Below are 27319 nucleotides of genomic sequence, written 5' to 3'. Positions count from 1 at the left end.
CCCGGCCTCGTGCCCAGCGCCTCTTTCCTGACCCACACAAGACCTTCCCGGCCCCCCCAGGGCTCCCCTGCTGCTGCCTCTGCTCCTGGCCCTGCCTTTGCTGCTCCCTTGGCTGGGGCAGCGGCTGCAGGGGGGGGATGGCAGCAGCTTCAGCTCCACAGCACTTCCTGGGGGGAGCTCAGCCCGGGGGGACGGGCAGGGACCTGATGGGGATGGACAGGGGCCCAGCAGGGACAGACAGGGCCTGCAGGGGAAGGCACAGGGACCACCTGGCCCCCCACACTGCCACCGCTGTCTCTGCTCCTCCTTGCAGGCTCCGTGGCCAGGCACAGTTTGTGTTCCTGGGTGCCCACCATCTCAGCACTTGGAGACCCTCAAATCAGTGCCCGCAGCTCTGCAGCAAAGCCCCAGCTCACCTGGCACACAGGGAATGGACACAGCACCTTCTCAGGGATGGGCACAATTTTTCCTCTTCTCCACCACGGGGCTCTCCTTCCTCAGCAGCACCTCTGCCTTGCACTTATTCTCAGCCTCACCTCAGGGACAGCTCTGGGCTCACCTCCGCGCCACTTCTCAGCCTCACCTCAGGGCCTGGGCTCAAGGACAGGAACCTGCAGGGAGGGGACATCATGTGCAAGCTGAGGGCTGCCTGCTTGCACTGGCCTCTGGGCTTCTTTCTCCTTCTACAACCAGCCCAGAACTCAGCCTGCTTTTCTAACACCACACATTTACAGACTAACCTTGGAGATATATATGGACAGACATCTCTATCACCCTGGGGATAGAGCCTCAAGCATGTGCTGCCATAGGAATGGGAATCACAGAATCACAGAAGCAATCAAGTTGGAAAAGACCTCTGAGATCATCAAGTCCAACCCTGGATCCAACCCCGCCGTGCTTCCCAGACCATGGCTTCCCAGACTGAGGCCACATCCACTCTCACCTTCAACACCTCCAGGGACGCTGACTCCACCCCCTCCCTGCCCAGCCCATTCCAAGGCCTGACTACTCTCCCAGGAAAAATATTGCTTCCCAATATCCAACCTAAACCTCCCCTGGCACAGCTCCAGACCCAGCCCTCTTGTCCTACTGCTGCTTCCTGGCACAACAGCCCCACCCCCACCTGGCTCCAACCTCCTGGCAGGGACTTGCAGACAGTCAGGAGGTCTCCCCTGAGCCTCCTCTTCTCCAGCCTCAACACCCCCAGCTCCCTCAGCCTCTCCTCACACCATCTGTGCTCCAAAGCCCTCCTGCCTTCCAGCACATCAACACACCCCCAGCTTGGGGTCACCTGCACATTTGCTGATGAAATGCCTGGTTCTGCAAGAGCTGGAAACACTCAAGGGGCAGCAGGACCAAGTCAGGGGCCTGAAGGGGGCTTTTCGTTCTGGGAGGGTCCTGGGGGAGCTGGGGAGGGGCTTTGGGGATTGGGGGTACAGACCAGTACAGACCAGTACCTCCTCACTGCTCCCCAGATCTCTCCTGGAGCTGGGCCATCTTGTCGTGGGACACCTGAGCCACCCCCAGTGCCCTCCCAGTACAGCCCAGTGCCCCAAATACAGCCCATTGTGTTCCTGTCCCAGGGTGCCTAGTGATCCCGCTTTGGGGAGGGGTTGGAATGGATTTGAGGGTGGTGCTGGGGGGGATTTGAAGGGATCTGGGGGGTTGGATGGGGATTTGGGGGGGGTTGGGGTGCTTTGGGTGTATTTGGGGGAGTTAAAAAGGGTTTTTGTGGCATTGGGGCATCAAAGGGATCTGTGAGGGGAAGGGATTAAAGGGAAAATGGAGGTTAGGAGACATTTGGGAGGGGTTAATGAGGCCTGGGCGGGCAGAGGAGGGGCTGCACCAAGAGCAGGTGAGTCCTGAGACCCCCCCTGGTGTCCCCAAGACCTTCTTGGTGTCCCCAGTTCCTCCCTTGACACCTCGAGACCCCCCTGGTGTCTCCAATGTTCCCAGGGACTCCCCAGCCCCAACTCCCCCCTTGACACCCCCAATTCCACTGTCCCCAAACTTAACCCCACTGTCCCCAAGGCCCATCCCTGATGTCCCCAACCCTCCATCTCACCCCACGAGCCCCCCCTGGACCCCCTGACCACAAAAACACCCCCCCACACATTCACAGAAAGGCCAAGGGCATCTGGGGACATGTTGGGGACAACTGGAGGGCTTTGTGGGGCACTGGGGGATTACTGGGGGATACTGAGACACACTGGAGGGAACAAGGGGGCACTGGGAGGGACTGGGGAGTTACTGGGGGATTACCAGGACACAGCGGGGGACACTGGGAGGTTACTGGGCCATACTGGGGGTTACTGGGTGCTCACTGGAGGATCACTGGGTCATCCTGAGGGGCAGTGGAGGTCACTGGGACACACTGGGTGGTCACTGAGGGGGTTACTGGGCCATACTGAGGGTCAGTGGGAGGTCACTGGGCTATACTGGGGGCACTGGGATCCCCTTCGTCAGTTCTGCTCCCCCAGGACTTTTGGGGGCACCCCCAGGACCCCTCCCCTGGGGTCTGGGAGATCCCCTGAACCCCACTGCTGGGCTTTAGGGGACACCCAGGTCCCCCTTCCTTTGGGGTCTTTGTGTGCTGAGTTTTGGGGGTCTCTGGGGTTCGAGGGGCGAATTAGGAACCTCTTTCCCTGGGGTTGGTCCACTGGGCTGGCAGAGGCGCTGTGGAGGGATGGGAAATGGCCTCATAGGAGTTTTAGTTGGCCGTGGCCAGGCAGGACTGACACGGAGACCCCCCAAAATCCAGGCAAAACCCCTGAAATCCCCTCAGAAATCCACCTCTGGAACCATCAAAACCTCCTCAAAAACATCCCAAATCCCCTCAGAGACCTCATCTCCCCCCCAGGACCCCCTAAACCCTCTCAGTGACCTGCAAAACCCACCTGGGACCCCCAAGCCCCTTCAGAGACCTCAAAAACACTCTCACAGACCCTCAAAACTGTCTGGGACTCCATAAATCCTCCTAGAAACCCACAAAACTGCTTCAAAGACCCACCCCCCCCAAAGCCCCCCAGGACCTCCCAATTCCCTCGGAGACTCCAAAACTCCCTCAGGGATTCCCAACCCCCTTCAGGGACCTTTAACCTCCCCCCTAAGTCCCTTCGCGACACTAAAGCTCCTCAGAGCCCCCCAAAACCTCCTCAGGGACCCCTAAAAGCCCCTAAGGGACCGCAAAACCACACAACAGCAGAAGAGCTTTCTGTAAAGGAAGAGAGCAAAGAATCTGAGAAGGAGGAGACCAAGGAAAAACTGAAGCAAAGCAATAAAATCATCCTGGCCCTTGCAGTTTTTCCTTCACCTTTTTCTCATTTTTCTTTTTTTTAGGGTTCTTTTTTTGGTTGGGTGGTTTTGAATTTTTTTTCCGAGGGACTTTCCCGGCAATCGAATCACCCTTCCGGGTTCTTGGGAGGCCTCCGGGCCCCACGGCCCCCGAAAGGCTCCTCCGAACCTCCGAACCCTCCGCGCTAAACCCTCCCGAGCCCTCCAGCCTTTCCCCCCACAGCCGCGCTCCCCGCAGCCCCCGAGGGGATCCCCAGACCCCGCTCTCCCGCACCCCCCGCCTGCACTCAGAGCTCACCGACCGACCCGCCGCCATCACCGATTCCCGGCAGCCAACGCGGCAGGGGCGGGGGCGGGGCTGCGGGGGCGTGGCCGCGCGCTGATTGGCTGCGGCGGCGTTCTCTGAACGCGGTGCGCGCGCAGCCGGGACTCGGTGATGGCGGCGGGGCCTGCGGTTCGCTCTGAGTGCTGTGAGTCCCCCCGGGGGGGCTCGGGAGGGTTTAGCGGGGGGTTCGGGGATAACCGAGGAGGTTTTGAGGGGTCCCCGAGGGACTTCGGTGTCCTGAGGGGACTCAGGGGGTGGTTGAAGGTTCCTGAAGGGGTTTGGGGGTCTCTGAGGGGGTTTTGGTTTCTGAGGAGATTTGGGGGGTGCCAGGTGGGCTTTGGGGGTCTCTGAGGAGGTTTGGGGGTCCTGGCGGGACCTTTTAGGCAGTTTTGGGGTCTCTAGGGGGTTTACGGGGTCTTAGACAGTGTTGAGGGTCTCTGAGGGGGATTGAGGGGTCCCTAAAGGGGACTGGGGGGTCCCAGGTGGGTTTTGCGGGTCACTGAGAGGGTTTAGAGGGTACTGGGGAGGGATGAGGTCTCTGAGGGCATTTGAGGGGACCTTGAGAAGGTTTTGATGTGTCGAGGGGGGGTTTTCAGGAGTTTTGAGGGCATTTTGGGGGGTTCCCTAAAGCCCAGCAGTGGGTCCAGGGGGTCCCCCAGCCCCAAAAAGAAGGAGTCCTAGGGATGGCCCCCAAAATCCGGGGGGGGGGAATGTACCACATCTGGGTAAGGGGATCCCTAGACCCCAGTATATCCCAGTGACTTTCCAGTGACCCCTTCAGTGACCAGCCAGTGTGTCCCAGTGACCTCCCACTGCCCCCCAGGATGTCCCAGTGATGTTCCAGTGAGCACCCAGTAACCCCCAGTATGGCCCAGTAACCTGCCAGTGTCTCCCCGTGTGTCCTGGTAATCCCCCATTAACTCCCCAGTCCCTCCCAGTGCCCTCCCAGCATCCCTCAGTTACCCCTCAGTCCCTCCCAGTGCCCCCTGGTTCCCCTCAGTGTGTCCCAGTATCCCCCAGTAATCACCCAGGGTCCCCCAAAGCCCCCCAACTGTCCCCAGCGTGTCCCCAGATGCCCTTGGCCTTTCTGTGAGTGTGTGTGGGGGGGTGTTTTTGTGGTCAGAGGGTCCAGGAGGGGCTCCTGGGGTGAGATGGAGGGTTGGGGACATCAGGGATGGGTCTTGGAGACAGTGGGGAGGGCTTTGGGGACAGTGGAATTGGGGGTGCCAAGGGGGGAATTGGGGCTATGGAAAGTCCCTGGGAACATTGGAGACACCAGGGGGGGCTCGGGGTGTCAAGGGAGGAACTGGGGACACCAAGAGGGTCTTGGGGACACCAGGGGGGGGTCTCAAGACTCACCTGCTCTTGGTGCAGCCCCTCCTCTGCCTGCCCAGGCCTCATTAACCTCCCCAAAATGTCTCCTAACCTCCATTTTCCATTTAATCCCCTCCCCCCATAGGTACCTCTGACCCCCCAATGTCCCCAAGACCTCTTTTAACTTCCCTAAAGGTACCCAAAACCCCCAAATCCCCATCCAAACTCCTCAGATCCCCCCTAATCTCCCCCAGCCCCCCCTCAAATCACTTCCAACCCCCCTCAAAGAGGGATCACCCAGCACCCTGGGACAGGAACAGAGTGGGCTGTACTGGGAGGGCACTGGGCTGTACTGGGAGGGCACTGGGGGGGGCTCAGGTGTCCCAGGACAAGGTGGCCCAGCTCCAGGAGAGATCTGGGAAGCAGTGAGGAGGTACTGGTCTGTCCTGGTCTGTCCTGGTCTGTCCTGGTCTGTGCTGGTCTGTCCCCCCAATCCCCAAAGCCCCTCCCCAGCTCCCCCAGGACCCTCCTGGACCCCAAAGCCCCCCAGGCCCCCTTCAGGCCCCTGACTTGGTCCTGCTGCCCCTTGAGCATCTGCAGCTCCTGCAGAACCAGGCATTTCTTTGCTCCCCACAGGGTCTTTCCCACACCCAGAATGGAATCTGGAGGCAGCAGGATGTGCACAGGGCTCCCATTTCCTACAGTGCAAAGGGGCTGCAGGGAATGATTCCCCTGCTCTTGCAAATCTGCCAAAACCTGCAGGGCACAGAAGGGGGAGCTTCAGGAATTTGCTGGCCTTGGGAGTGGAGCTCACAGGGTATTGGAGGAACATATCCCTCAAATACAATCTCTCTGCATACACAATATCTGTCTGGACAGGCAGATAAAGCAATAATCAGATATATTCTGTATCATATATATGGCACATATTCTATAGAATCCATCCTTAGGTGTTGTATGATAGATCTATAAGATATTACAAATAATAAGCAGTAATAAAACAAGTGTCCTCCTTAGGGACACACTTCAGAAGGGAACTTGCACTTGACCCCCCCTCTCTTCAGCTTCGAGCCACCCGGTGCCACAGAGGGGGACAGAGCTCCTGTGGAACATTCTATTCCATTGACACAGAGCAAGGAATAAACCCAAACTATTGCCTGGGTTTGTTCCCTGGGGGTCTCTGCAGCAGCAAGCACAGCCCCACACTGACTGCTCTGGGCTGTGCAGGCATTTGTGGTTCTGCCTGTCTCACACACACACAAAAGTCTGGTTAGTGCTGCCCTCAGGAAAACCCCCCCAGCCTTGGTCCAGCTAAAGCCGTGGAATTTGTCTTTGTTTCCCTTGGGTTCAGGGTCAGGCTGTGCCTGTGTCCAGCCCAGAGGCTCAGAAAAGAATTTCTCCCGTCCCACTGCAATCTGCTGCTGCAGACAGGACCCAGGCACTGGTGGCACTGGGAGTGAACAGCAGAGTGTTTCCAGGGGCTCTCTGAAGGAACACAAGTGTCCAAAGAAACCAGCACAAGTGTCCACAGAAATCCCAGTCCTTCATCCCTGAATGACCTCATTCATCCCAGGAAAAACGAAGTTTTATTTCCATGGAATGAGGTTTTTCCCATGTTAACACTGGTTTAGTTCCAAACCAATTTCTTCATTTCCTCCTCCCAATTTCCCTGAAGGACACTGACAGGGGCCATGGAAACTGACAGGGATCACAGTTTGTCCCTTGGCCATACAGCTCCTGCTGTTTGGTAGCACAGGAGAGGTTAATTAGAGCCCAGGCTCCAATCCCAGGGCACGCCCTGAAGACGAGCTTGAAATGAAACGACTTTCCTGCTGGAGGGTTAAATTCAGTCCCCATCACCTTTTCATGGGCTGAATCTTCATATTTTGGAGTAGTTTCTAGCTGAATCTCAACTTTTTGCAGTTTGGGGTGGTGAGGGTTTTCTTGCTATTTCTAAGGGGTTTTTGCCTGAATCTGGTTGGTGGTTTGGGTTTTTCTGGGCTGAATCTTGGTGTTTTGGAGGTTTTTATGGACACAGGATGCCCGGTGAGTTCTAGAGATGGACTTGGGCAGGAGGAACCCCCAAGCCAACACGCTCAGCCCTTGTTTTCCCCCCATCAGGATTTGTCCTTCCCAAAGCTTGGGCGGATGGAGGAGGAGGCTGCGAGGAAGAGGAAGATGCCTTGGGCCCCCCAGGCAGGTGAGGAGGAAGTCAGTGTCCCTTTGGGCGGGTGTTGTGCTGGCTCTGTCAGCCGAGCATGGCCCCGGCTGCAGGACAACCCCGCTGGCGCCGCCGTCCTGCCGGGGCCGGAGTTGGGGGGATGTCCTTGGCCTTCCCTGTGGGCCGGAGGCAAATCCCCTCCCTGTCCTTCTTGCTTCCTGCCCCAGGCCCCGAGCTGAGGACGGAGAGCCCGGAGGACAAATCCCCCCGTGAGACCCTGGTGGGAGAGGCCGTTTTGAAGGGCTCCACGGTGCAGGAAGGCAGCGGGGAGGAAAAGGGCCGGAGATCCCCCCGCAGGAGGGGCTCCAAAGCCATCCCAGGGTGCTCTGAGGAGGAAAGAGCCAGCCTGTGCCAGGAAGGCAGCTGGAGCTTGAGGGGGAGCTCCAACCTGGTGGTCCCTGATCAGCCTCCCAGCAGGGAGAAGACCCTCAGGTGCTGGGAATGTGGGAAGAGCTTCAGGAAGAGCTCTCACCTGCTCCGACACCAGGACATGCACACTGGGGCACGTCCCTACACGTGTGAGGAATGTGGGAAGAGCTTCAGCCGGAGGTACCACCTCTGCACCCACCAGCTCATCCACACCGGGGAACGGCCCTACACATGTGGGGAATGTGGGAAGAGCTTCAACCGGAGCTTTCACCTTCGTTCCCACCAGCACATCCACACTGGAGAATGTCCTTACATGTGTAGGGAATGTGGGAAGAGCTTCAGCCGGAGATCCAACCTCCGCAAACACCATCGCATCCACACCAGGGAACGGCCCTACAAGTGCTTGGATTGTGGGAAGAGGTTTCCAACCAGTGGGAATCTCTACAGGCACCAGCGGACGCACACGGATGAGAGGCCCTTCCGCTGCACCGAGTGCGGGAAGGGCTTCAACCAGAACTCTCATCTTGTCAGGCACCATCGCATCCACACCGGGGAGAGGCCCTACAAGTGTGGGGAGTGTGGGAAGAGCTTCATCCGAAACTCTACCTTGACCAGACACCAACGGACCCACCAGTAAGAGAAGCCCTACCAGTGCCCCAACTGCAGGAAGAGCTTCGGCCGTAGGACTGACACGCAAAAAAGGTTTCAAAAGGTCTTCAGGATTTTGAGTATCTGCACTCCAACATCAATTTATTCTTTTGAATATGTGTAAGTTTAACCTCATTTTAGTCTGAAAGCCAAATTCACCACTACCCCATTCCCTGATAACCGTAGGCTGATTCTGACAAGTGAGGCAGAAATTACCCACTGCCCAGCAAAAACCAGTGGGGCCAGCCAGTGGTCTCTGCCCTGGCAGCCCAGTTTCCCCAGTCTCATCTCAAAATGACCATTTACACTGAAGCAAAGAGCACTGGAACCAGTGCAACAAGCCCCAGTCTGACTTTCACACCTGCCCATGTCTCCTGTTTTCTGCTTCTCTACAGACTTCCTTGTTTAAAATACAATGGAAAAATGAACAGTTTTTGGGGTTGTTTTGGTTTTCAGCTTGGGTGTTTTTTTTCCCCCACTGTTCTCATTACCCTCATTTCAAATCTATTTTGGTGTTTGAAGATGAATTAAAATTTTGAATGATTTTTAATGTTAATGCCTTGACCAAAGTATCAAAACATGAAAAATAAAAAAAACAAAACACCACGAAGCTGTCCATTATTGTGACAATCAAACACTCAGAAGTACTAACATAAGCACAGTGAAAAACCCATAAATAAGACCATTAAAATAATTTTAATTTTTTTATGTTAATATATTTTTACTAAGCTTAACATAAGGAAATTTAGTTCCTGACATCAGCTTTCCCCACCTCTCAAAAAGGTAATTTAGTTACATCTTAGTCACCCTTGAAAAGCTCTTTCCAGTTGGCTTGGCCTCTGCCTTAGACACTCATGAGATCTGCCAAAACCAATTTAAGGGCAAATTTCCCCACCAGGTTCAGCTGCATTGGTTGTACCAAAAACTTTGCAAGTAACCCCACAACTTTCATCTTAAACTCTTCTCTCAACCTTGTAAAATAATTAGCAGTAAACAGACCTGATAATTAAGAACACGTTCTTGTTCTCAAAGTCATTCATACACCAAAAAGATGCCACAGGAATGGCCAAAATATTAATAGCAACTTCTACACTTTGGAAATCTACATTTGGTTTAAAAGATTTCACAGTGGTTGTTTCCTTAGGAATTCAGGCACATTTTACTAACAAGTTTCAATAAAGTTACAAAAACATCTTCCTCCACTAAGACACAGGCAGTCATCCTAACCTGAGGTGGACACTGAAAAGCCCAATTTTTTTCTTAGCTGTCATGAGTCTTTCATTCCTTCTGCCACATCAATTAGGCATCAGCCCATTTTTCAAGCTGCTGTTATCTACCAGCTCCTGCTTTGGTTTCCAAGCCCAGTATTTTGGCCACAATAAAATCAGGGCCCTGGGCAGTCATGTCAGAATGACAAAGAGTACTGACCCTCCCTGCCAAGGGAGACAAACCATTCCCAACCTCGACCAAAGGTTCAAGGCAACGATTCTGAAACAAAATTTACAAAGTTTTTCTCTTCAGTTTTTTGCTGCAATTCTCTGTTGCTCAATTAAAAGACCACAGCAGTGAAAGACAAGTCCTGATGGCCAAACCCAGGGCTTCAGCCACTTGAGGTCTATTGAAACCTTCTGTTCCTCGAGTGGGAGGCTGAAATCCAACACGTACAACACCCACGCATGAGACACCAACACATTGACCAAGTTTTCCAGAGTGAAATCTGAGGCTTCAACTTCAAAACTGAGGTGACCTCCCCTGGAAATGGAATTTCCTCCAGCAGAGGGAGCTGAATGGACAGAATGAGGCTGTGAACAAACCAAACCTCAAGGTCTGCGTCTCAAAGTCCATTAAAGCAAGGTTTTAGTCTCGAAGACACATCCCTGGTAACTTTGACACTGCAGGAAAGAGCAGACGTGTCCTTTCTGGCCAGCAAAGTCCATCATGAGTTCCTGTCAGAGACTGCACAGAACATGAGTGCTCTGGACAGCCCTAGTTCTGCTTTTACCACCATCAGATGTTCTGTAAGCACAGCAGTCAAAGCACAACTCACGTAGGTTTGGGTATTTTCAGCTAAGGCTGTTTGCCAGGTTTCTCAGATTTAGAGAGGAATTCCCAGTAAGATGTGACTTTATTCACAGATGCACTCTTTTTTGGGTGTTAGTTTGAAATAATAAACTGTATTGCATTAAGCAAAGTATGTCAACTTCAATAAAGCTTCAATAAAGTGTCGGGCGACTGTTGAGCACCTCAGTGAATTCATCTGTAAGCAAAAAGCTCAGGGGCATTGTGGTGGCCTTTGTCCCTCTGCACACAGACATCACCTCCCAGCTCTGCTTCTCTGCTTGACCACCTTTGCCCCTCCAACTGCTCCCCGCAGCATCCCAGCTCTCTTTTGCTGCACAAGTGGAGTGCTCTCCTCAAGTCTTGCACCTGTTCTCTGCTGCTCTCCTTCCCCGCTCCTTTCACCATCTTCAACCCTGCCTGTTTGTGGAGCCCACTCTGACCCCCTCCCTCCACAATCTCCTTCTGGCCTGCCATCTCCCAAGCAGATCTCGGGCTGCTTTGGAAAGCCTGATGGCAAAGCTGCTCTCCCTGACTTGCACATCTGCCCTGCTCTTTAGGCAGGACCAGGCTAAGGGGCAAACGATACGCACGCCACGTGGAAGGTGAAATCACCTGCTTCTGCAAGACTCTCGGAAGAAAGTGCGGTATCAAGGTAATGAGCTCCCCCGTTGCTGAGACTCTTGTCCGTGCCATCGGCAGGGCACTCCTGTGAGCCAAAGGCACCCAGAATCGGTGGGGCTGACAGGGCCTCAGTGTCCCTGATGAGAGGGTTCCTGCTGTCCCCAAGCAGGGACTGTCAGAGGGCAGCACTCTGCTGGTGTCCCAGCAGCAGCTGCAGCTCTCCTGCCCAGCAGTGAGCCCTGGTCCTGTGCAGGGCCAGCACCCCGTGAGCATGAGCCCAGCCCTCCTGCCTCAGCCTAAGGACCCTCTGCTCTCGTCCTTCCCCACACAGTGACTGTGGGCACTGCTGCCAGCACTGCTGGGCACCTGTGGCCAGGGCTGCTCTCGCTGCCCATCTGAGCAGCACCAGCAGGGGCCTTGGGGTGACATCTTTACTCTCCTCCTTCCTGCCGCAGCCCTTCGAAAGATACCTCACACACTCGGAGAGGACGCACATCGTCCTTGAAGCCCTGGAGCAGAAAGATGCACAGAATTATCAATGGATACCTGGAGAGCCTCGTCCATGGGTTGAACCATTTGGGTGGAACCTTTACAGAGGGCGCAGGATCATAGCAGAAGAGATTTTGTGGCTGGCCACGGTTGACCCGTGCTTCTTCCTGACGGATGTAAGTGGCCTGTGGCTGGATTGCCCTGCCCTTCAGCCCTAGAAGGCCTTGTTCCTCTCCCCATCCCTCCCTGCCAAACCCAGGTGTCTCAGGCACCTGAAGGCACCTGAAGGCAGCAGAGTGGCATGGAAAGGGCAGCTGAGGCTGTACTACCGTGGCAGCACTCTCCTCACCTCTGTCCCCTTCAGGTGCCAAAGATTTTGAGCTTCCTGCATGAAGGACTGCCAGGTGTGAAGTGTGAACGTGTGCAGGAGTGCTTCCACTCCCTGCTTCTGCTGCTAGCAGAGTTTTTCCCAAGGAAGGTAGTCGCCACACTGTTGAGCATCGCTCCACAAGGAGACAGGTACTGGCCCTGAAAAGCCTGAGGGTTTGTTGGCTGTGGGGAGATGGAGCCTGAGACTCTCTGGCTCCCAGAGCCAAGGAATGATGGAGGACAGCCCTGAGGAGAGGGGTTCTCCATCCCACCAAGCTTTCCAGCCCTGCTAGGTTGTCCAGGCCTGCAGCAGACAAAGCTGGCCCAGCCAGCCCAGAGCCACCCTGCTGCTCCCAGCCTAGAGGGGAACACCAGCTCAGTGCCCTGCTGCCTGCCCAGGCAGGGCCCCAGGCACCTGGGCTGGCCCGGCCACGCTGCACTCCAGGCCGCCCTGCTGACACAGAGCTCTGCCTTGCAGTGTGGCCATGCAAATGTGGCAGAGCATCTTCTCAGAGCCCAAGATTGGAGACAAGATATTATGGCCATTCGCTGTCATGCTCTGGGTCGACTGGTGGCCCTGCAGTCTCAGCGCTTCTTCCTCAGAAAGCAGCTCCACCTCTGACTTGGCTGTGAGTTACCAGAAAAGGACTTGATCCCCTGCCACGAGCCCTGCAGACTCTGCCAGGCTCTCACTACTGTGCTTGCTTCTACAGCCATTGCCCAGTGGCACTAGCACGAAGTTTGAGTGGGAGGACAAAGACGAAGAATTTGAATACCTTCAGAATGACAACTTTGATATCGATGAGGAGCTTCCAACCCTCCCAGCCTCCCAGGTGCTCGACGGCCTCATCATGCTGTGCGAGACACCTGAGCTGGTGAGCAGGGTGGCATCAGGGACAGCCATGGTGGCATCCAGGGCTCTGGGGCTGTGGGTAAGGCGGTGGATTGGCGTGGGCTGGGAGGCAGGTGTTAGAGGAAGTGCTGCCAGCTGCCTTGATGACATGTTAGGGCCTGATGGCTGCCTGAGGAGCTTTCCAGGCATAGATCTTATCACAGAAAAGAAACTCTGTCCTTCATACAGGCAGGAAAACTGGAGTTCCTGGTGCCACACATGATGGAGCTCCTGTGGGTTGGCAGAGAAGACCTCAAGACAAAGGTCGTTATGATCCTGAAAAGACTGATAAATCAAAACCTGGAGAAGAAAAAGGCCAGCCCCATGGATGAGTATTTGGTGGAGAACCTCCCACGCTTCTTTGACATGGTAAGGTTCATGTGGGAGCGTGAGCCCTGAGATGGGCACTGGGCAGTGAGAGCTGCCCTGCACCCAGCCCTGGCAGCAGCTCTGGCAGCAGGCTCTGCTCCCCTGGGCTCTGGTGGCTTCTGGGCCTTGCAGCCCAGTGCAACTTGTCCCTGCTCTGGAATCTGAGCCCAGGGCATCTCCCTCAGCCACCATCCCCATCCCCTTTCACTGTGGGCAGGGGGCTGCTGTTTCCAAAGCTCACCCTTCCTCCTTCCTCCCAGGAGAGCAGCGACATGCGAGAGGCCTTTATCTGCCTCTTCAGAGACTACCTGGGCTCATCAGTGCTGAGGAACAACAAGCAATTGAAGACGTCTCTGTGGAGTGCACTGGTCCCGCTGCTCATTCGCACAAGTGACCAGTCCCCGAGCGTGGCCAAGGTACACATTGGAAGGCTGAGCACTGGCACAGAGAGAGGTGGGCTGGCCCGCCCTGTGGGGCCCAGGCAGCAGGGCAAGGGCTGCTGGCAGTGGGCAGCCGTGGCCCAGCACAAGCCGTGGGAAAGGTCCCTGCAGAGCCAGCGCCAGCAGGGATGGAGAAGCTGGCACGGCCATTTCCAACAGCTGCCCTAGGGCTCCAGTAGGGCTCGTCAGCAGCCTGTGACCACCAAAGCCTGAACAGGCACATCCCCACAGGCTTTTCTGCTGTCCCTGGCATGTGTCCAAAGACAGGGCGTCCAGCCTCAGGCCCTGTCCTGCAGGGCTGTCCTCACACGTCCCCTAGACACTTTGGTGAGGGCATGTCCCAAATCCTGAGGGCAGAATCTCCCCAGCAAGAAAGCCAAGAGCTCTCCTTTGCCAGCCATGCTGCTACCTCACCCCTTCTGCTTCCATGCAGGCCGCCCAGGAAGCGCTCCTTGCTGCAACAAAGCTGCTCAAGTGGAGGGAGCTGAAAGAGCTGGTGAAGAAGCAGCAGATGTGGAGGATTGGCGAGTGCTTGGTAAGGCCAAGTGCCAGGGTGCAGGTTGGGTGAGGCTTGGCCCACAGGTAGAGCCCACTGTGTGGGCCCAGAGCCCAGAGGCTGGAGCTGCAGCCCAGTGTGTGCCCTCCAAGAACAGAGCCCCAGGGGCTCCTCTGCAGGCCCCTCTCCCTTCCCTGCAGCCAGCGGGAGAGAGGGCTCTGGGCAACACTGAGTGCTGGCAGGAGGGACTGCTGCAGCCAGCGGGGGGGCTCTGTGCCATGCCCGTGTCCCTGTGCTCTCTCCAGGTGGGGAAGGACAGGAGCAGGGCTGAAGAGTACCTGCGTCAGGGCCTGAGCTACCTCAAGGACCCTGAGGCCAGTGTGCGAGAGGCGGCCATCAGGTTCATCGGTGAGCCCCAGCCCCCGGGGTCCCTCTTTGGGCAAGCTGGCCCAGTCCCTGCTCCTGCAGCCACAGCCAGGCCCAGCCCTGGGGCCACCCAAGCCCCGGCTGCCGCAGGCTGGGCCTGGGCCTCCCTCTGCCACCCCTGCCCACGTGGCTGGGCTTGGTGGGCACTGGGCTGAGTTCCACCCCCCTGAGCTCCTGGTGCTTCCTGGGCTCATCCCGGCTGAGGGGGAGCAGGGCAGGACCAGGGGCCGTGCTGCTGGGAGCCCGCTGGGGAGCAGGGGCTGACGGAGCTTTGTGCCTAGGGGTGGCCACGCGGCACCTGAGGAACCGAAGCCAAGAGCAACTGGATGAGATCTGCAGCGGTGAGTGGGGAACATGGGCTGGAGGGGACGTCTGGAGGTCTCTGCAGACACAGGGCTTCATCTTGGCTCCGTTTCTTTTGCTCACAGCTCTTCAGCCCTTGAAGACAGACAGCAATGTATTCGTCTCCTGCCTGGCAAAACAGACCATTGGCATCCTGGAGGCTTTAGGACCAACGCCGAGCCCTCGATTCAGGCCAGAAGCACTGCTCTTCTGGCGCCGACGTCCACACCCATGAGGACCTTTCAACATTCCCAGCCTCCCAGGCGCTGTGTGAGACACCTGAGCTGGTGAGCAGGGTGGTGTCAGGGACAACCATGGTGGCATCCAGGGCTCTGGGGCTGTGGGTAAGGCGGTGGCTTGGCGTGGGCTGGGAGGCAGGTGTTGGGGGGACTGCTGCCAACTGCCCTGATGCCATGTTGGGGCCTGGTGGCTGCCTGGGGAGCTTTCCAGGCATGGATCTTATCACAAAAAAGAAACTCTGTCCTTCCTACAGGCAGGAAAACTGGAGTTCCTGGTGCCACACATGATGGAGCTCCTGTGGGTTGGCAGTGAAGACTCCTGGACAGAGGATGTTAGGGTCCCTAAAAACCTGATGTGTCCAAACCCGGAGAAGAAAAAGGCCAGCCCCACTGATGAGTATCTAGTGGAGAACCTCTCGCGCTTCTTTGACATGGTAAGGCTGATGGGGGTTTGTGAGCCCTGAGATGGGCACTGGGCAGTGAGAGCTGCCCTGCACCCAGCCCTGGCAGCAGCTCTGGCAGCAGGCTCTGCTCCCCTGGGCTCTGGTGGCTTCTGGGCTTTGCAGCCCAGTGCAACTTGTCCCTGCTCTGGAATCGGAGCCCAGGGCATCTCCCTCAGCCACCATCCCCTTTCACTGTGGGCAGGGGGCTGCTGTTTCCAAAGCTCACCTTTCCTCCTTCCTCCCAGGAGAGCAACAACATGCGAGAGGCCTTTATCTGCCTCTTCAGAGACTACCTGGGCTCAGCAGTGCTGAGGAACAACAAGCAATTGAAGATGTCTCTGTGGAGTGCACTGGTCCCACTGCTCAGGAAAACTGGAGCTCCTGGTGCCAAACATGATGGAGCTCCTGTCTCTTGGCAGTGAAGACTCCTGGACAGAGATTGTGATGGTCTCTAAAAACCTGATGTGTACAAACCTGGAGAAGATAAAGGCCTGCCCAGCCACTGAGGATCTGGTGGAGAACCTCTCATGCTTCCTCAACATGGTAAGGCTGATGTGGGTTTGTGAGCCCTGACATGGGCACTGGGCTGTGAGAATTCCCCTGCAGCCCAGCCCTGTCAGCAGCTCTGGCAGCAGGCTCTGCTCCCCTGGGCTCTGGTGGCTTCTGGGCCTTGCAGCCCAGTGCAACTTGTCCCTGCTCTGGAATCTGAGCCCAGGGCATCTCCCTCAGCCACCATCCCCATCCCCTTTCACTGTGGGCAGGGGGCTGCTGTTTCCAAAGCTCACCTTTCCTCCTTCCTCCCAGGAGAGCAGCAACATGCAGGATTTCTCCATCTGCCCCTTCAGAGACCACCTGGGCTCAGCGGTGCTGAGGAAGCAGAAGCAGTTGAAGACGTCTCTGCCAAGTTGCCGTGGTTTGACTGGCCCTGTCCCCCTGGAGCTGGAAAATGGGCACCTGAGGAACCGAAGCCAAGAGCAACTGGATGAGATCTGCAGCAGTGAGTGGGGAACATGGGCTGGAGGGATGTCTGGAGTTTCATCTCGGCTCTGTTTTTTTCTCACAGCCCTTCAGCCCTTGAAGACAGACAGCAGTGAAGTCGTCTCTTGCCTGGCAGAACAGACCATCGGCATCCTGAAGGCTTTAGGACCAACACCGAGCCCTTGATTCAGGCCAGAAGCTCTTCAGGTACCAATGTCCACATCCATGAAGAGCTTCCAACATTCCCAGGCTCCCAGGCACTGTGTGAGACACCTGAGCTGGTGAGCAGGGTGGTGTCAGGGACAGCCATGGTGGCATCCAGGGCTCTGGGGCTGTGGGTAAGACAGTGGCTTGGCGTGGGCTGGGAGGCAGGTGTTGGGGGGACTGCTGCCAACTGCCCTGATGCCATGTTGGGGCCTGGTGGCTGCCTGGGGAGCTTTCCAGGCATGGATCTTATCACAAAAAAGAAACTCTGTCCTTCCTACAGGCAGGAGAACTGGAATCCTGATGCCATCAAATCTTCACCAAGAACCACAATTCAAACTACGAGCACTGCTCTTCTGTTCTCACTGAGCCAGTTGGAGGCAGCTGTGATTTAATAAAGCAGCAACAATGGGCCCAAACCCATGGTGTCCTTCAGATGCACCGTGTCCTGAGCAGACTGCGTCCTGCTTGTCCTGTCCTGCTGCCTGCAGGACAACTTCCCCCTTGGCACACCCCCAGCCCCAGGCTTGTTTGGGAAGTTGAGCTCTGGCTGAGGCTTTCCCCAGGAGAAACCTCCTTGGTCTCTCCTCAGGGCAGTCCCCCCAGCATCCAGCCAGGACAGGGCACAGAATGAGTGGCCCCAGCTCTGCCTCCCCAGGGGTGTCCATCCCACGAGGCGGCTGCTGTTGCTGCATCACCACCTCCCCTCACCAGAATGGATTTGGAAGGCTTTCCAAGCACAGGGAGCCAGAGGGGACCAGAAGGAAACCTCAGGGCTCCCAGAGGGACTAGAGGACAAACAGGGAATCTGGGTCACTGCCCCCAGGGCAGAGGATGGGCCTCCACTGTCCCCCTCTTGCACCGGTAGCATGTTTCCATCTTTTCTGCCCTGGGGGAAAAGTATCCTTTGACTTGGAAGAGCTGATGAGCATCATCTTGTGATGCCCTGGGAGGGGATTAGTTTTGACGGAATCACCTACAGGAAAGTTTGGAGACCTCCCTCAGTGTGCCCTGTGCCGGTGCTGAGCACATGGAGGGAAACACACCAGGAGTCAGACGGCCCTGCCCAGAAGAACTGACTGCCTGAAAGAAGTTCTTGCATTTTCTCTTTTTTAAAACCCAGTTCCTTCCTCAATATTGCCTCTGGCACTAGTGCCTGAGAAGGGATAAAACAGGAAAGAAGCCAAGCCATCAGGGAAAGAGCAAGATGATGAAAGGGTGTTAGCTGCTGAGAATTTCTTTGAGAAGAAGAAGTTAACAGAAGACTGTTAACTTGAGATAGAAATTTGCAATATACCATGGAACCTTATTCAAAGTCCAGCTGGAAAATACCTTATTGTTAAGAGTGTGAAATAAATCCTAGAGTGTCATCAACTATGTGATTTTTCTCTTTATTCCCAATCACTAATTAAAGAAACATAACTCAGAAGTGATCTCACTCTGTGCTCCAGTGACATTAACATTAGAACAATATTGTCACTGTCTACTGGTCTCTTGTGCTTCTCACTGGAAGGTACTTGGTGCACCCCTGGGTATCCTGCTAATCCATCTGCTGGATTGAGCATTAATTACTCCTTGTTTTGATGGTAGAGGAAAAAAGCTCACACAAAACAATCTCTGTGGACCCAGCTGAGAAAACATCCCCAGGGTCTTGTTAGAGCACAAACCTGCAAACAGGGATGACAGGTCAGAGAATCACAGAATCATCAAGGCTGGAAGAGACCTTCCAGATTTCTAGTCCAACTGTCAACCCAACACCATCAGAATCTTCCCTAAACCCCATCCCAAAGTGCTACATCCAGATGCCACCTGAATGCTTCCAGAGACTCCACCACCTCCCTGGGCTACTTGTTCCAATGCCTGAACACTCTCTCAGTGGAAAAAGGGTTTTGGAATATCTAATATGAACCTTGCCTGATGCAATTTAAAGCCGTTTCCTCTCTTCCTGTCACTAAAGGCTTTAAAGAAGAGACCGACCCCCACACCCACTAAAACCTCCTTTCAGGTTATTGCAGAGAGCAATGAGGTCCCCCCTGAGCCTCCCCTTCTCCACACTCAACCAGCCCAGTTCCCTCAGCTGTCCCTCAGCAGACATGTTTTCCAGAGCCTTCCCCAGCTCCGTTCCCTTCTCTGGACACGCTCCAGCCCCTCAAGGGCCTTTTGGCACTGAGGGACCAGAACTGGACACAGCACTCCAGGTGGGGCCTCCCCAGTGCCCAGCACAGAGGGGCAATCAGTTCTCTGCTCCTGCTGGCCACACTCTTCTCCACCAAGGCCACGATGCCCTTGGCCTTCTTGCCCCCCTGGGCACACTCTGCCTCATATCCAGACCCTGTCAAGCAGCACCCCCAAGTCCCTTCCTGCTGAGCAGCTCTCCAGCCCCTCTGCCCCCAGCCTGGAGCGTTCCAGGGGGTTGTTGGGAGCCAAGTGCAGGCCCTGACACTTGGCCTTATTGATCCAGCCTGTCCAGATCCCTCTGCAGCGCCTTCCTGCCCTCCAGCACATCCACACTCACACCCAGCTCAGTCAGTCTCCCAAACAGGACAAAGTCTGACCACCAGCATCCAGGGTGTCAGTTCTGCTGCCCCCTCCTTCCTCCACCCAGAATGGAAAAATCCATCATTTTGGGGTCTCTGTGCCTGTCAGCTCCGACCACCACATCCTCCACCAGTCACAGAATCATGGAATGGTTTGGGTTGGAAGGGACCTTAAGGAACATCTCAGTCCAACCCCCTGCCATGGGCAGGGACACCTTCCACTAGACTCAGAGCTCAGAGCCCCATCCAACCTGGTTGTGAAGACTTCCAGGGATGGGGCAGCCAGAACTTCTCTGAGCAACCTGTGCCAAAATCTCACTACCATCACAGTCCAGAAATTCTTCCTAATATCCCATCTAACCCTTCCCTTTCTCAGTGTGAAGCCATTCCCCTTGTCCTGTCACTCCAGGCCCTTGTAAATAGTCTCTCCCCATCTTTCTGGTTGGCTCCCTTCAGGCACTGCAAGGCCACAATTAGGTCACCCCAAAGCCTTCTTTTCTCCAACCTGAACAATCCCAATTCTCTCAGCCTTTCCTCACAGGACAGCTGCTCCATCCCTCTGATCCTATTGCTGGTCCCCTTTGGACTCGCTCCAGCAGGTCCATGTCCTTCCTGTCCTGGAGCCCAGAGCTGGAGGCAGCTCTGCAGGGGTGACAACATTACAGCCCTGTGTGTTCCAGCAAGGACATTGTGGAACCTCATGGAACCAAGGACCACTGTGACACTGTAGGGCCTTCTGGAGCCAAAGGAACCCTGGGACACTGTGGAATCTCATGGAACCAAGGGTTCATTGTGCCATGAAGGGCCTCATGGAACCTAGGGAGCCCTGAGATATTTTGGGACCTCATAGAATGAAGGGGCCATTGTGACACTGGGGAACCTCAGGGACTCAAAAGCCACTGTGACACTGCAGGGCCTCATGGAACCAAAGGAACCCTGAGACTTTTCAGAACCTCATGGAATCAAGGGGCCACTGTGACACTGCAGAGCATCATGGAGACAAAGGGACCCCGGGATGCTGTGGACCTAAAGAAATCAAGGGCCCATATTGGCACTGTGGAATCTCATGGAATCAAGGGGCCATTGTGACACTGCAGGGTCCCATGGAAGCAAAGGAATCCCTGTGACTCTGTGGAACCTCATGGAATCCAGTGGCCATTCCCACACTGTAAAACCTCAAGGATACTCTCAGGTTCCCATTATTAAAAGACACCTCTGCCCAAATTCAGCTGCAAAGGAGACCATGTGCCAAAGTCAGCAGTCCAACTTTGATTTAACAGTAAATAGGAGGGAGAGAGAAAGAAAGAAATAGAAAGAGAGAGAGAGAAGAAGGGGTGGTGGGAAGCCAGTGAGAGAGAGACAGAGATGAAGTAAATGTATCACACCATGCAGATCCCTGAGGCTCCCACTGGTCCTTCTTCACCCTGCTCTGCTTGGTGGAGGGTCCCCAAGTTGTGCTTCTGGGCTATCACTTTTATACAGCCCAAGCCCCGGGTATTCAGGGGGGTAGATGCTGTTCCCACAGCTTGGGCTGGCACGTCTACAAGGACTTGCTTCCTTTCCCACAGCTTGTTTTCCCGGTGTGCTTCCAGTCTGCAGGTGGGAATCTTTGTCTGGATGGGTTCCCCAGACCTGCCTTACCAGCCCTGGCTTCCTGTTGGGGCTGTCTGCTCTTTCCCACAGTCTGCACAGTGCAATTCTGTCCTGGGGGCTACTTCCAAAGCTTCACCTCCATTTAGGCCTTGGAACTAAAGGCCTTCCTGTTTGCCACCAGTGCTTATGTCTTGTGGTGCCTTATGGGATTTTCCTGCTTTGACAGTGTTTTGAGACAGTTCATTGTGCCCTTCAACTCCTTCCATGTGCACACACACACAGAGCAGTCTCACCAGTGACAGGCCCTCCAAAGAACACAAGCCCTGATGATTTGTAGCTCCTACTCCAGTGGTTGGCACTTGGACCTCCCTCCGTACCCAGAGCTCAGAGCTCCCTTGTGCAAGAAAGTTTAAAGAGATTGTGCCTCATTCTGCCAAAACAACCCTTGGAAAAAAGTGTCCCTCTGTGTTTCCTGGGATAAGAGCACATTATTGTCATGTTCCAAAACTTTGGAGAGGTCCCAGAGATCTCCCAGGAAGGAATTTGGGGCCTCAAGCACAGGACCCGTATATAGAGGCTGAGGACTCAGGGGTCAGGGGTGTAAAAATTGAGGACAAGTAGAGGAGTAGCCTGAGAGGTCTGGAATGGGGGGTGTCAGAGCTGGTGGAGCTTTTCTTCCTGTCAGAAAACAGCCTGAGAAAGAACTAGTGCCACCAAGGGCAGCTGGGGTGGCCTAGACTGGTGACAAGAAGTCAGAAATTTCCCTCTGAGGTCAGTGTTGTGCTGCAATATGTCACAAAAAAGGAGTCTGGATGAGTCCAAGGCTTTGTGTGTGCAGGAAGAGCCAGGGAGGACGCAGAGATGTCAGTGCAGGAAGGTGCCAGCCAGGTGGGGCAGCCGGGGGGATGACGACAGCCTGCAGGGAAAGGGGCAGGGCATGGACACCGTAGGACAGCCTGGGCTGGAGAGGAGACAGGGAGGGGGAGAAGCTGAAAGGCCCTGCCAGAGCCACCTTCTGCAGGCCTTTGGCCATGGCTGCTGTCTGTGCCCCTGATGCCAGGAGGAGGGGAGTGGCCCTTGCAGCCCTGGGGCCTCATGGCCTCCTTGTCCCTGCTCAGCAGCCTGGCAGGTGCCACCCCATGGTCCTGCCCTTGGCACTGCACATCCCACATCCCAGTGCCCCAGGAAGAGCCCTGAGGAATGAGGCAGGGACAGGATCTGCCTTCCCAGAGGCTGGGGGTCAGGCCTTGGCCAGTTGGATTAAGGAAACAAGTCAAGGTTTATTCAGCATCAGAGCCACCTTTGCCTTGCTTGTCCATCCTTGTCATCACTGTCTGCAGTTTTCTGCTCTAACAGGAACCTGGGGACACCTTCTCAGTTCTGTCCCTCAGTGAGACTCATTAGCACTACAAGAAACTTCAGTGTTTCAATAACACTTTGACTTCTTGAAAAGTTGTTTGTTTACTCTCAGGGACTGAGTCTCATGTAAACAACGACAAACCCCCTGAGGGTCATGAAATGCCTGGGGCTGTTGCTGTGCTGCTGAGCTGGGCTGGGCTCCTGGCACACAGGGAGCTCCTGGCAAGCAAGAAGAGCTTCAAAGAGACAACTCTGCCCAGGAGCAGCTCCTCTGCACAGCCCAGAAGGGCTGAGGGCACTGCCTGCAGCACCCAGGGCACAGGAGAGAAGGCAGAGAGATGAGAGGCAGCCTGGGCTGGGAGGTGACTGAGCTCTCGCTACGTGAGAAACCTTCCCAGGATTTGAAGGAAGAATTCTCTGGCTGTGGGAAAGTTCAACTTGCCTTCTTTCAGGGATCTCCTAAAGCTGCCACATCCCACAGCTTCCAGGATCTTTCAGCAGGACTCTCCACTCTCCCAGTTGCTGCAGTGCAGGGGAAGTGGCCATATGGCAGAGCAGGGCAGGAGCTGCAGGCAGCAAGGGCAGAGAGGAGAAGGGAGCAGGAGGTTCAAGGGATCCTGGGCTGGGAGGACAGGGCAGAGCTGCTCAGGGCAGGAACCTTGCCAGCCCTTTGCCACAGTCAGGCCCTGGCTGCAGAGCAGTGCAGGTGAGTTCCTGCAAGTGCCTCTGCCAGCTGCCAAATGGCAGCAGTGGCAGGAGCTGTCAGGATGGCTCTGCTGGATTTGCTGGGGTGCAGCAGGAGAAGCTGCTGCAGAGCAGGACTTGCTGCTGCCCCATCAGAGGCCCAGGGCCAGAAGGTTCCCTGTGGCAGGGCTGGCTGTGGGGTGGGAAGGTGGGGGTGCAGCCAGGGGTGCCCAGGGCTGTGGTGCAGAGCAGGGTCCTGCCCCCAGGGCTCTGTGTGCTGGGGCAGGGACTCTGCTGCCTGCCAGGGGCAGCTCTCAGCCCGGCCAAGGAGCTGCCAGGGGGCTGGGGCAGAAGGTGTGGGTGGAAGGAGTGACCCCTCAGGGCAGGGCAGGGCAGGGCAGGGCTGGGCAGGGCCCTTCAGCTGCAGGCTCAGGGCTCCTCACAGCTTCAGCTCCACCTCCTGCCATTTCCAGGGGCCCTTCTCAGGAAGCACATCCCCCCAGAACACCTCCCACTTCCCAGCCACCACAGGCTGTCTGGGATCTGCTCTGCAGCCCCTGCCCAGGCAGAGCTGCCCCTGGGCACTGGGCTGGGGATGGCTCTGGCAGCACTGGCAGGGAGCTGAGCTGGGCACAGGCAGGGGCTGCTGGCAGGAACAGCTCCTCACCCACAGACAGGCAGGCAGGGAGAGGCAGCTGCTGCCACAAGGGCTGGGCAGGGGGATGGGGGCCCCTCCCTGCTGTCCCTGTGGCACAGACCCCTTCCCTGAGCAGCTCCTCCCTGGGCTCCTTTCCCAGCCTAAGCAGAGCCTGTGCCCTCAGGCCCACGGGGGCTGGGCTGTGCATTGCCCTGCAGCAGCCAGAGCCCAGGCAAGGACAGGGCCCTGATTTCCAGCTGTCTCTCTGTGTCCCTCCTCCCTTGGCAGCAGCACTGTGGCATTTCACTGCCATCCCCTGCTGCCTGGGCTCTCCTTGTTCTCACCATTTGGTTTTCTGAGCCACTGTGGGGTTTGGGGGGGCAGATTCCTGTGCAGACACAAACCTTTTGGGTGCTGCTGTGGGGATGTGTCTGTGGGAGCCAAGTGCCCAAGTGCCCTCCAGGCACCTTCAGGGTCTTCAGCTGTTTGCCTGGGGGTCCTGCAGGGCTGCAGGTGCCCTCCAGAAGGGCACAGCTCTGCCATAGTATCTCTGTGCTGCACAGGATCCCCATGGAGAAAACTCCTCAGTGCTAAATCCATAGAAATGCTCTGGGCAGCTGTACTTGGGAGCTGCAATGATCCCTCTGTGTGTGGCAGTCTGGGAGGATAGAGATGAGATCCTAATCAGGCATCCTGAGGAAAGGCAAGGACTCTTTCAATCTGCTCTTTGAACCAGGAATCCTCTGCTCCCAGAAGTGCCTTGTTTCTTTTTTAAGGGAATTCCTAAGGGCCATCTCCCCATCTCCCTTCAGCTCCAAGCTGCCAGCCAGGGGCATTTGTGAACAGGAGAGATGGCCAGCTCTCGTCTCTGCACCAAGAGACCACCCCTTTGCCTCTCAGGATTCACAAAGTTTCCCTTGGAGCACATCAGAAATGTCAGAGATTTCAACCATCCAAACTCCTGGCAAGAGGAACTGGAACAAAATCAAGTCCCCCAAATCCCCTCCCTCTGTTCTGCCCTTGGGCAAACTGTGACCAGCAGTTCTGGAAACACTTTGATACATCACAAGTGCATTTAATTGGAGGTCACCCTGTGCTCCAAGCTGCCTCTCACTGCACAGCAAGAAGGATTCCTCGGGAGCCCATTCCAGGGTCCTGCTCTCAGTGCCCCCTTCAGCCAGCAAAACCCAGAGCTCGGGAGAGGGATGCAGAGAGATCTTCCTGAAAAGAGGCCCTGAATGTTGAATTGCTATGAGACATGCAAGATGTTTTGCTAATTGAACCTGACGTAATTCTGTTCTGCTTTTTTTTCTCCTCAACAGTAAACCATACCCTGAGGCAGCAAATGCCCAACAGCAGCTCCATGGCCCAGTTCCTCCTCCTGGCATTTGCAGACAGGCGGGAGCTGCAGCTCCTGCACTTCTGGCTCTTCCTGGCCATCTCCCTGGCTGCCCTCCTGGCCAACGGCCTCATCCTCAGCGCTGTAGCCTGTGACCACCACCTGCACACCCCCATGGGCTTCTTCCTGCTCAACCTCTCCCTCACAGACCTGGGCTGCATCTGCACCACTGTCCCCAAAGCCATGCACAATTCCCTCCATAACACCACAACCATCTCCTACACAGGATGTGCTGCACAGCTCTTTTTCTTTCAATTCTTCATCACAGCAGAATTTTCCCTCCTCACCATCATGTGCTACGACCGCTACGTTGCCATCTGCAAACCCCTGCACTACGGGACCCTCCTGGGCAGCAGAGCTTGTGCCCACATGGCAGCAGCTGCCTGGGCCACTGGCTTTCTCTATTCTCTGCTGCACACAGCCAGTACATTTTCCCTGCCCCTGTGCCAGGGCAATGCCCTGGGCCAGTTCTTTTGTGAAGTGCCTCAGATCCTCAAGCTCTCCTGCTCAAGCACATACCTGAGGGAAATTGGGCTTCTTGCTTTTAGTGCTTTTCCTTTTTGGGGATGTTTTGTTTTCATTGTTTTCTCCTATGTGCAGATCTTCAGAGCTGTGCTGAGGATTCCCTCTCATGAGGGACGGTACAAAGCGTTTTCCACGTGCCTCCCTCACCTGGCCGTGCTCTCCCTATTTCTTAGCACTGGCATGTTTTCCCACCTGAGGCCCCCCTCCATCTCATCCCCATCCCTGGACCTGGTGGTGGCAGTTCTGTACTCAGTGGTGCCTCCAGCACTGAACCCCCTCATCTACAGCCTGAGGAACCAGGAGCTCAAGGATGCCATAAGGAAAATGATGACTGGATGCTTTTCAGAAGCAGAAAGCTGCCTGTTTTCTTCTGTAAATCATTCCTAACATTACTTGCTACAGGCCAACCCCCTCTTCTCAGGATTTTGGAGGGGCTAAGAATGTTTTCTTTGGTATTTTGACTTTTTATGATGTAGAGCACAATAAAATTTTGTTCTCGATCCAGCTTCTAATTCACTGTCTTCTTCCTGAATTTGACCCTGCCCCAGTGTAAATGAGGAATCCTCTCTTCATATTAAAACAAATGAAAGGACACAGTGGAAACCTGATGTTTTTGAGACGGTTCTTCAGATACCTTATAAAATGTCAGGGCAGTGCCCATGTGCAGGGGGGTTGGGGAAAAGGAGATCAGAACAGCAGCAGTGCAAGGGAGCACCAGCACTTGATCCTTCCCAATTCAACACTCTCCTTCTGTGCCTTTGGGGAAGGTCCCTGAGTGCTCTGGCTGGTTGGTCACTGTTGTGCTTGGTGTCAGTGCTGTGTCCGTGGACAGGGACCAGCCCTGGGCACTGCTGGGACAGAGCTGGGCTCAAGGACAGCAAAATCCTGCCCAGGCTGGAGTCACCCAGAGATAAAGTACCACGTGTCTGGTGTAATCCATGAGATCACAGGGCACACAGCAGGAACAGGGACAGGAGTCTGAGGAGTGATTCATCTGCCCCTCAGTGAACTTCCACAGGTTGACCAAGAGCAGCCCCCAAAGCCATGTCCCAGCTCTGGAACAAGGCAGGGCCCCTCTGAGCCCCCTCCATGGCCACACAGGAGCCTCTGTGGGAGGTGGTCAGTGGCAGGGAGCACCATCAGCTGGCTCTGCCTCCCAGCTTGAGCAGCACAGCCCAACAGAGTCCCCCATGCCCCTGTGCTCAGCAGAGCAGCCCCCCCATCTCAGGGGCCGTGGGGAGCATGGGCAGGGGGTGCAGGAAGGGCTGCTCAGGCCAGCACAGACGTGTTCCCCTGGGGAAAGGCTCTGGGGGGAGATGCGATGAGGCAGGAGAAGAGCAGGACACCCTGTGTGAGCAGAGGGGCCATGGGAAGAGGCTGCCCTGTCCCTGGGGAAAAGGGGGGGCAAAGCAAAATGTGGGAAACTCTCTGATCTCAGTTGTGCTGCCCAAGAACACGCTGACTCCAGAGGTGTCCAAGCGGGGCAGAGCTGGCGACTCCGGTCCGTGCGGCGGCGGGGGGGAGGCAGCGGCTCTGCTTGATTCCATGGAGTTCTGGAGAGGCACAGTGGCCCCTTGGTTCCAGGAGGGTCTGAGATGTCTCAGGGTTCCTTTTGTTCCAGAAGGCCCTGCAGTGTCACATCGGCCCATTGAGTCCATGTGGTTCCCCAGTGTCACAGTGGCCTCTTGATTCCATGAAATTCCACTGTGGCCCAGGGTTTCCTTGTTTCCAAGAGGCCCTGCAGTGCCACAATGGCCTCCTGATTCCATGGGTTTCTGCAGTGTCACAATGGCCCCTTTATTTCAGGAGGTTGCCCACTGTCCCTGGGTTCCTTTGGCTCCATGGGGCCCTGGAGCGTCCCAGTGGCCTCTTGATTCCAAGGGTTTCCCCAATGTCACAATGGCCCCATAATTCCATGAGGTTCTGCAGTTTCACAGTGGCTCCTTGATTCCATGAGGTTGCACCATGTTATCACAAAGCTGAGCCCATCCTGATGAAAGTTCTGAGGAGGTTAAGAGGAACTGGGACAAAAGGGAAGGAAAACT

At 55.8% G+C, this 27319-nt stretch overlaps 1 protein-coding gene and 1 pseudogene across 1 annotated transcript; one reads left to right on the top strand and one right to left on the bottom strand.

The window, feature by feature from the left end:
- LOC135405598 (zinc finger protein 850-like) overlaps positions 1-27319 on the bottom strand; it is a 598288-nt pseudogene that overhangs the window by 364599 nt on the left and 206370 nt on the right.
- LOC135405454 (olfactory receptor 14J1-like) lies at positions 24696-25812 on the top strand. Its single transcript, XM_064640151.1, has one exon. The coding sequence runs from the start codon at positions 24696-24698 to the stop codon at positions 25659-25661; it is 966 nt and encodes a 321-aa protein (XP_064496221.1). The 3' UTR covers positions 25662-25812.

The sequence above is a fragment of the Pseudopipra pipra genome, chromosome W (assembly GCF_036250125.1).
Source record: "Pseudopipra pipra isolate bDixPip1 chromosome W, bDixPip1.hap1, whole genome shotgun sequence".
In the NCBI taxonomy this organism is placed as follows: Eukaryota; Metazoa; Chordata; class Aves; order Passeriformes; family Pipridae; genus Pseudopipra; species Pseudopipra pipra.
Note: the sequence above shows the minus strand (reverse complement) of the source record. Positions and strands in the feature narration are given on the sequence as shown.

Bases quoted from the DNA above. Each gene is read 5' to 3' on its own strand.
- LOC135405454 (XM_064640151.1), top strand. From the start codon at position 24,696: ATGCCCAACAGCAGCTCCATGGCCCAGTTCCTCCTCCTGGCATTTGCA.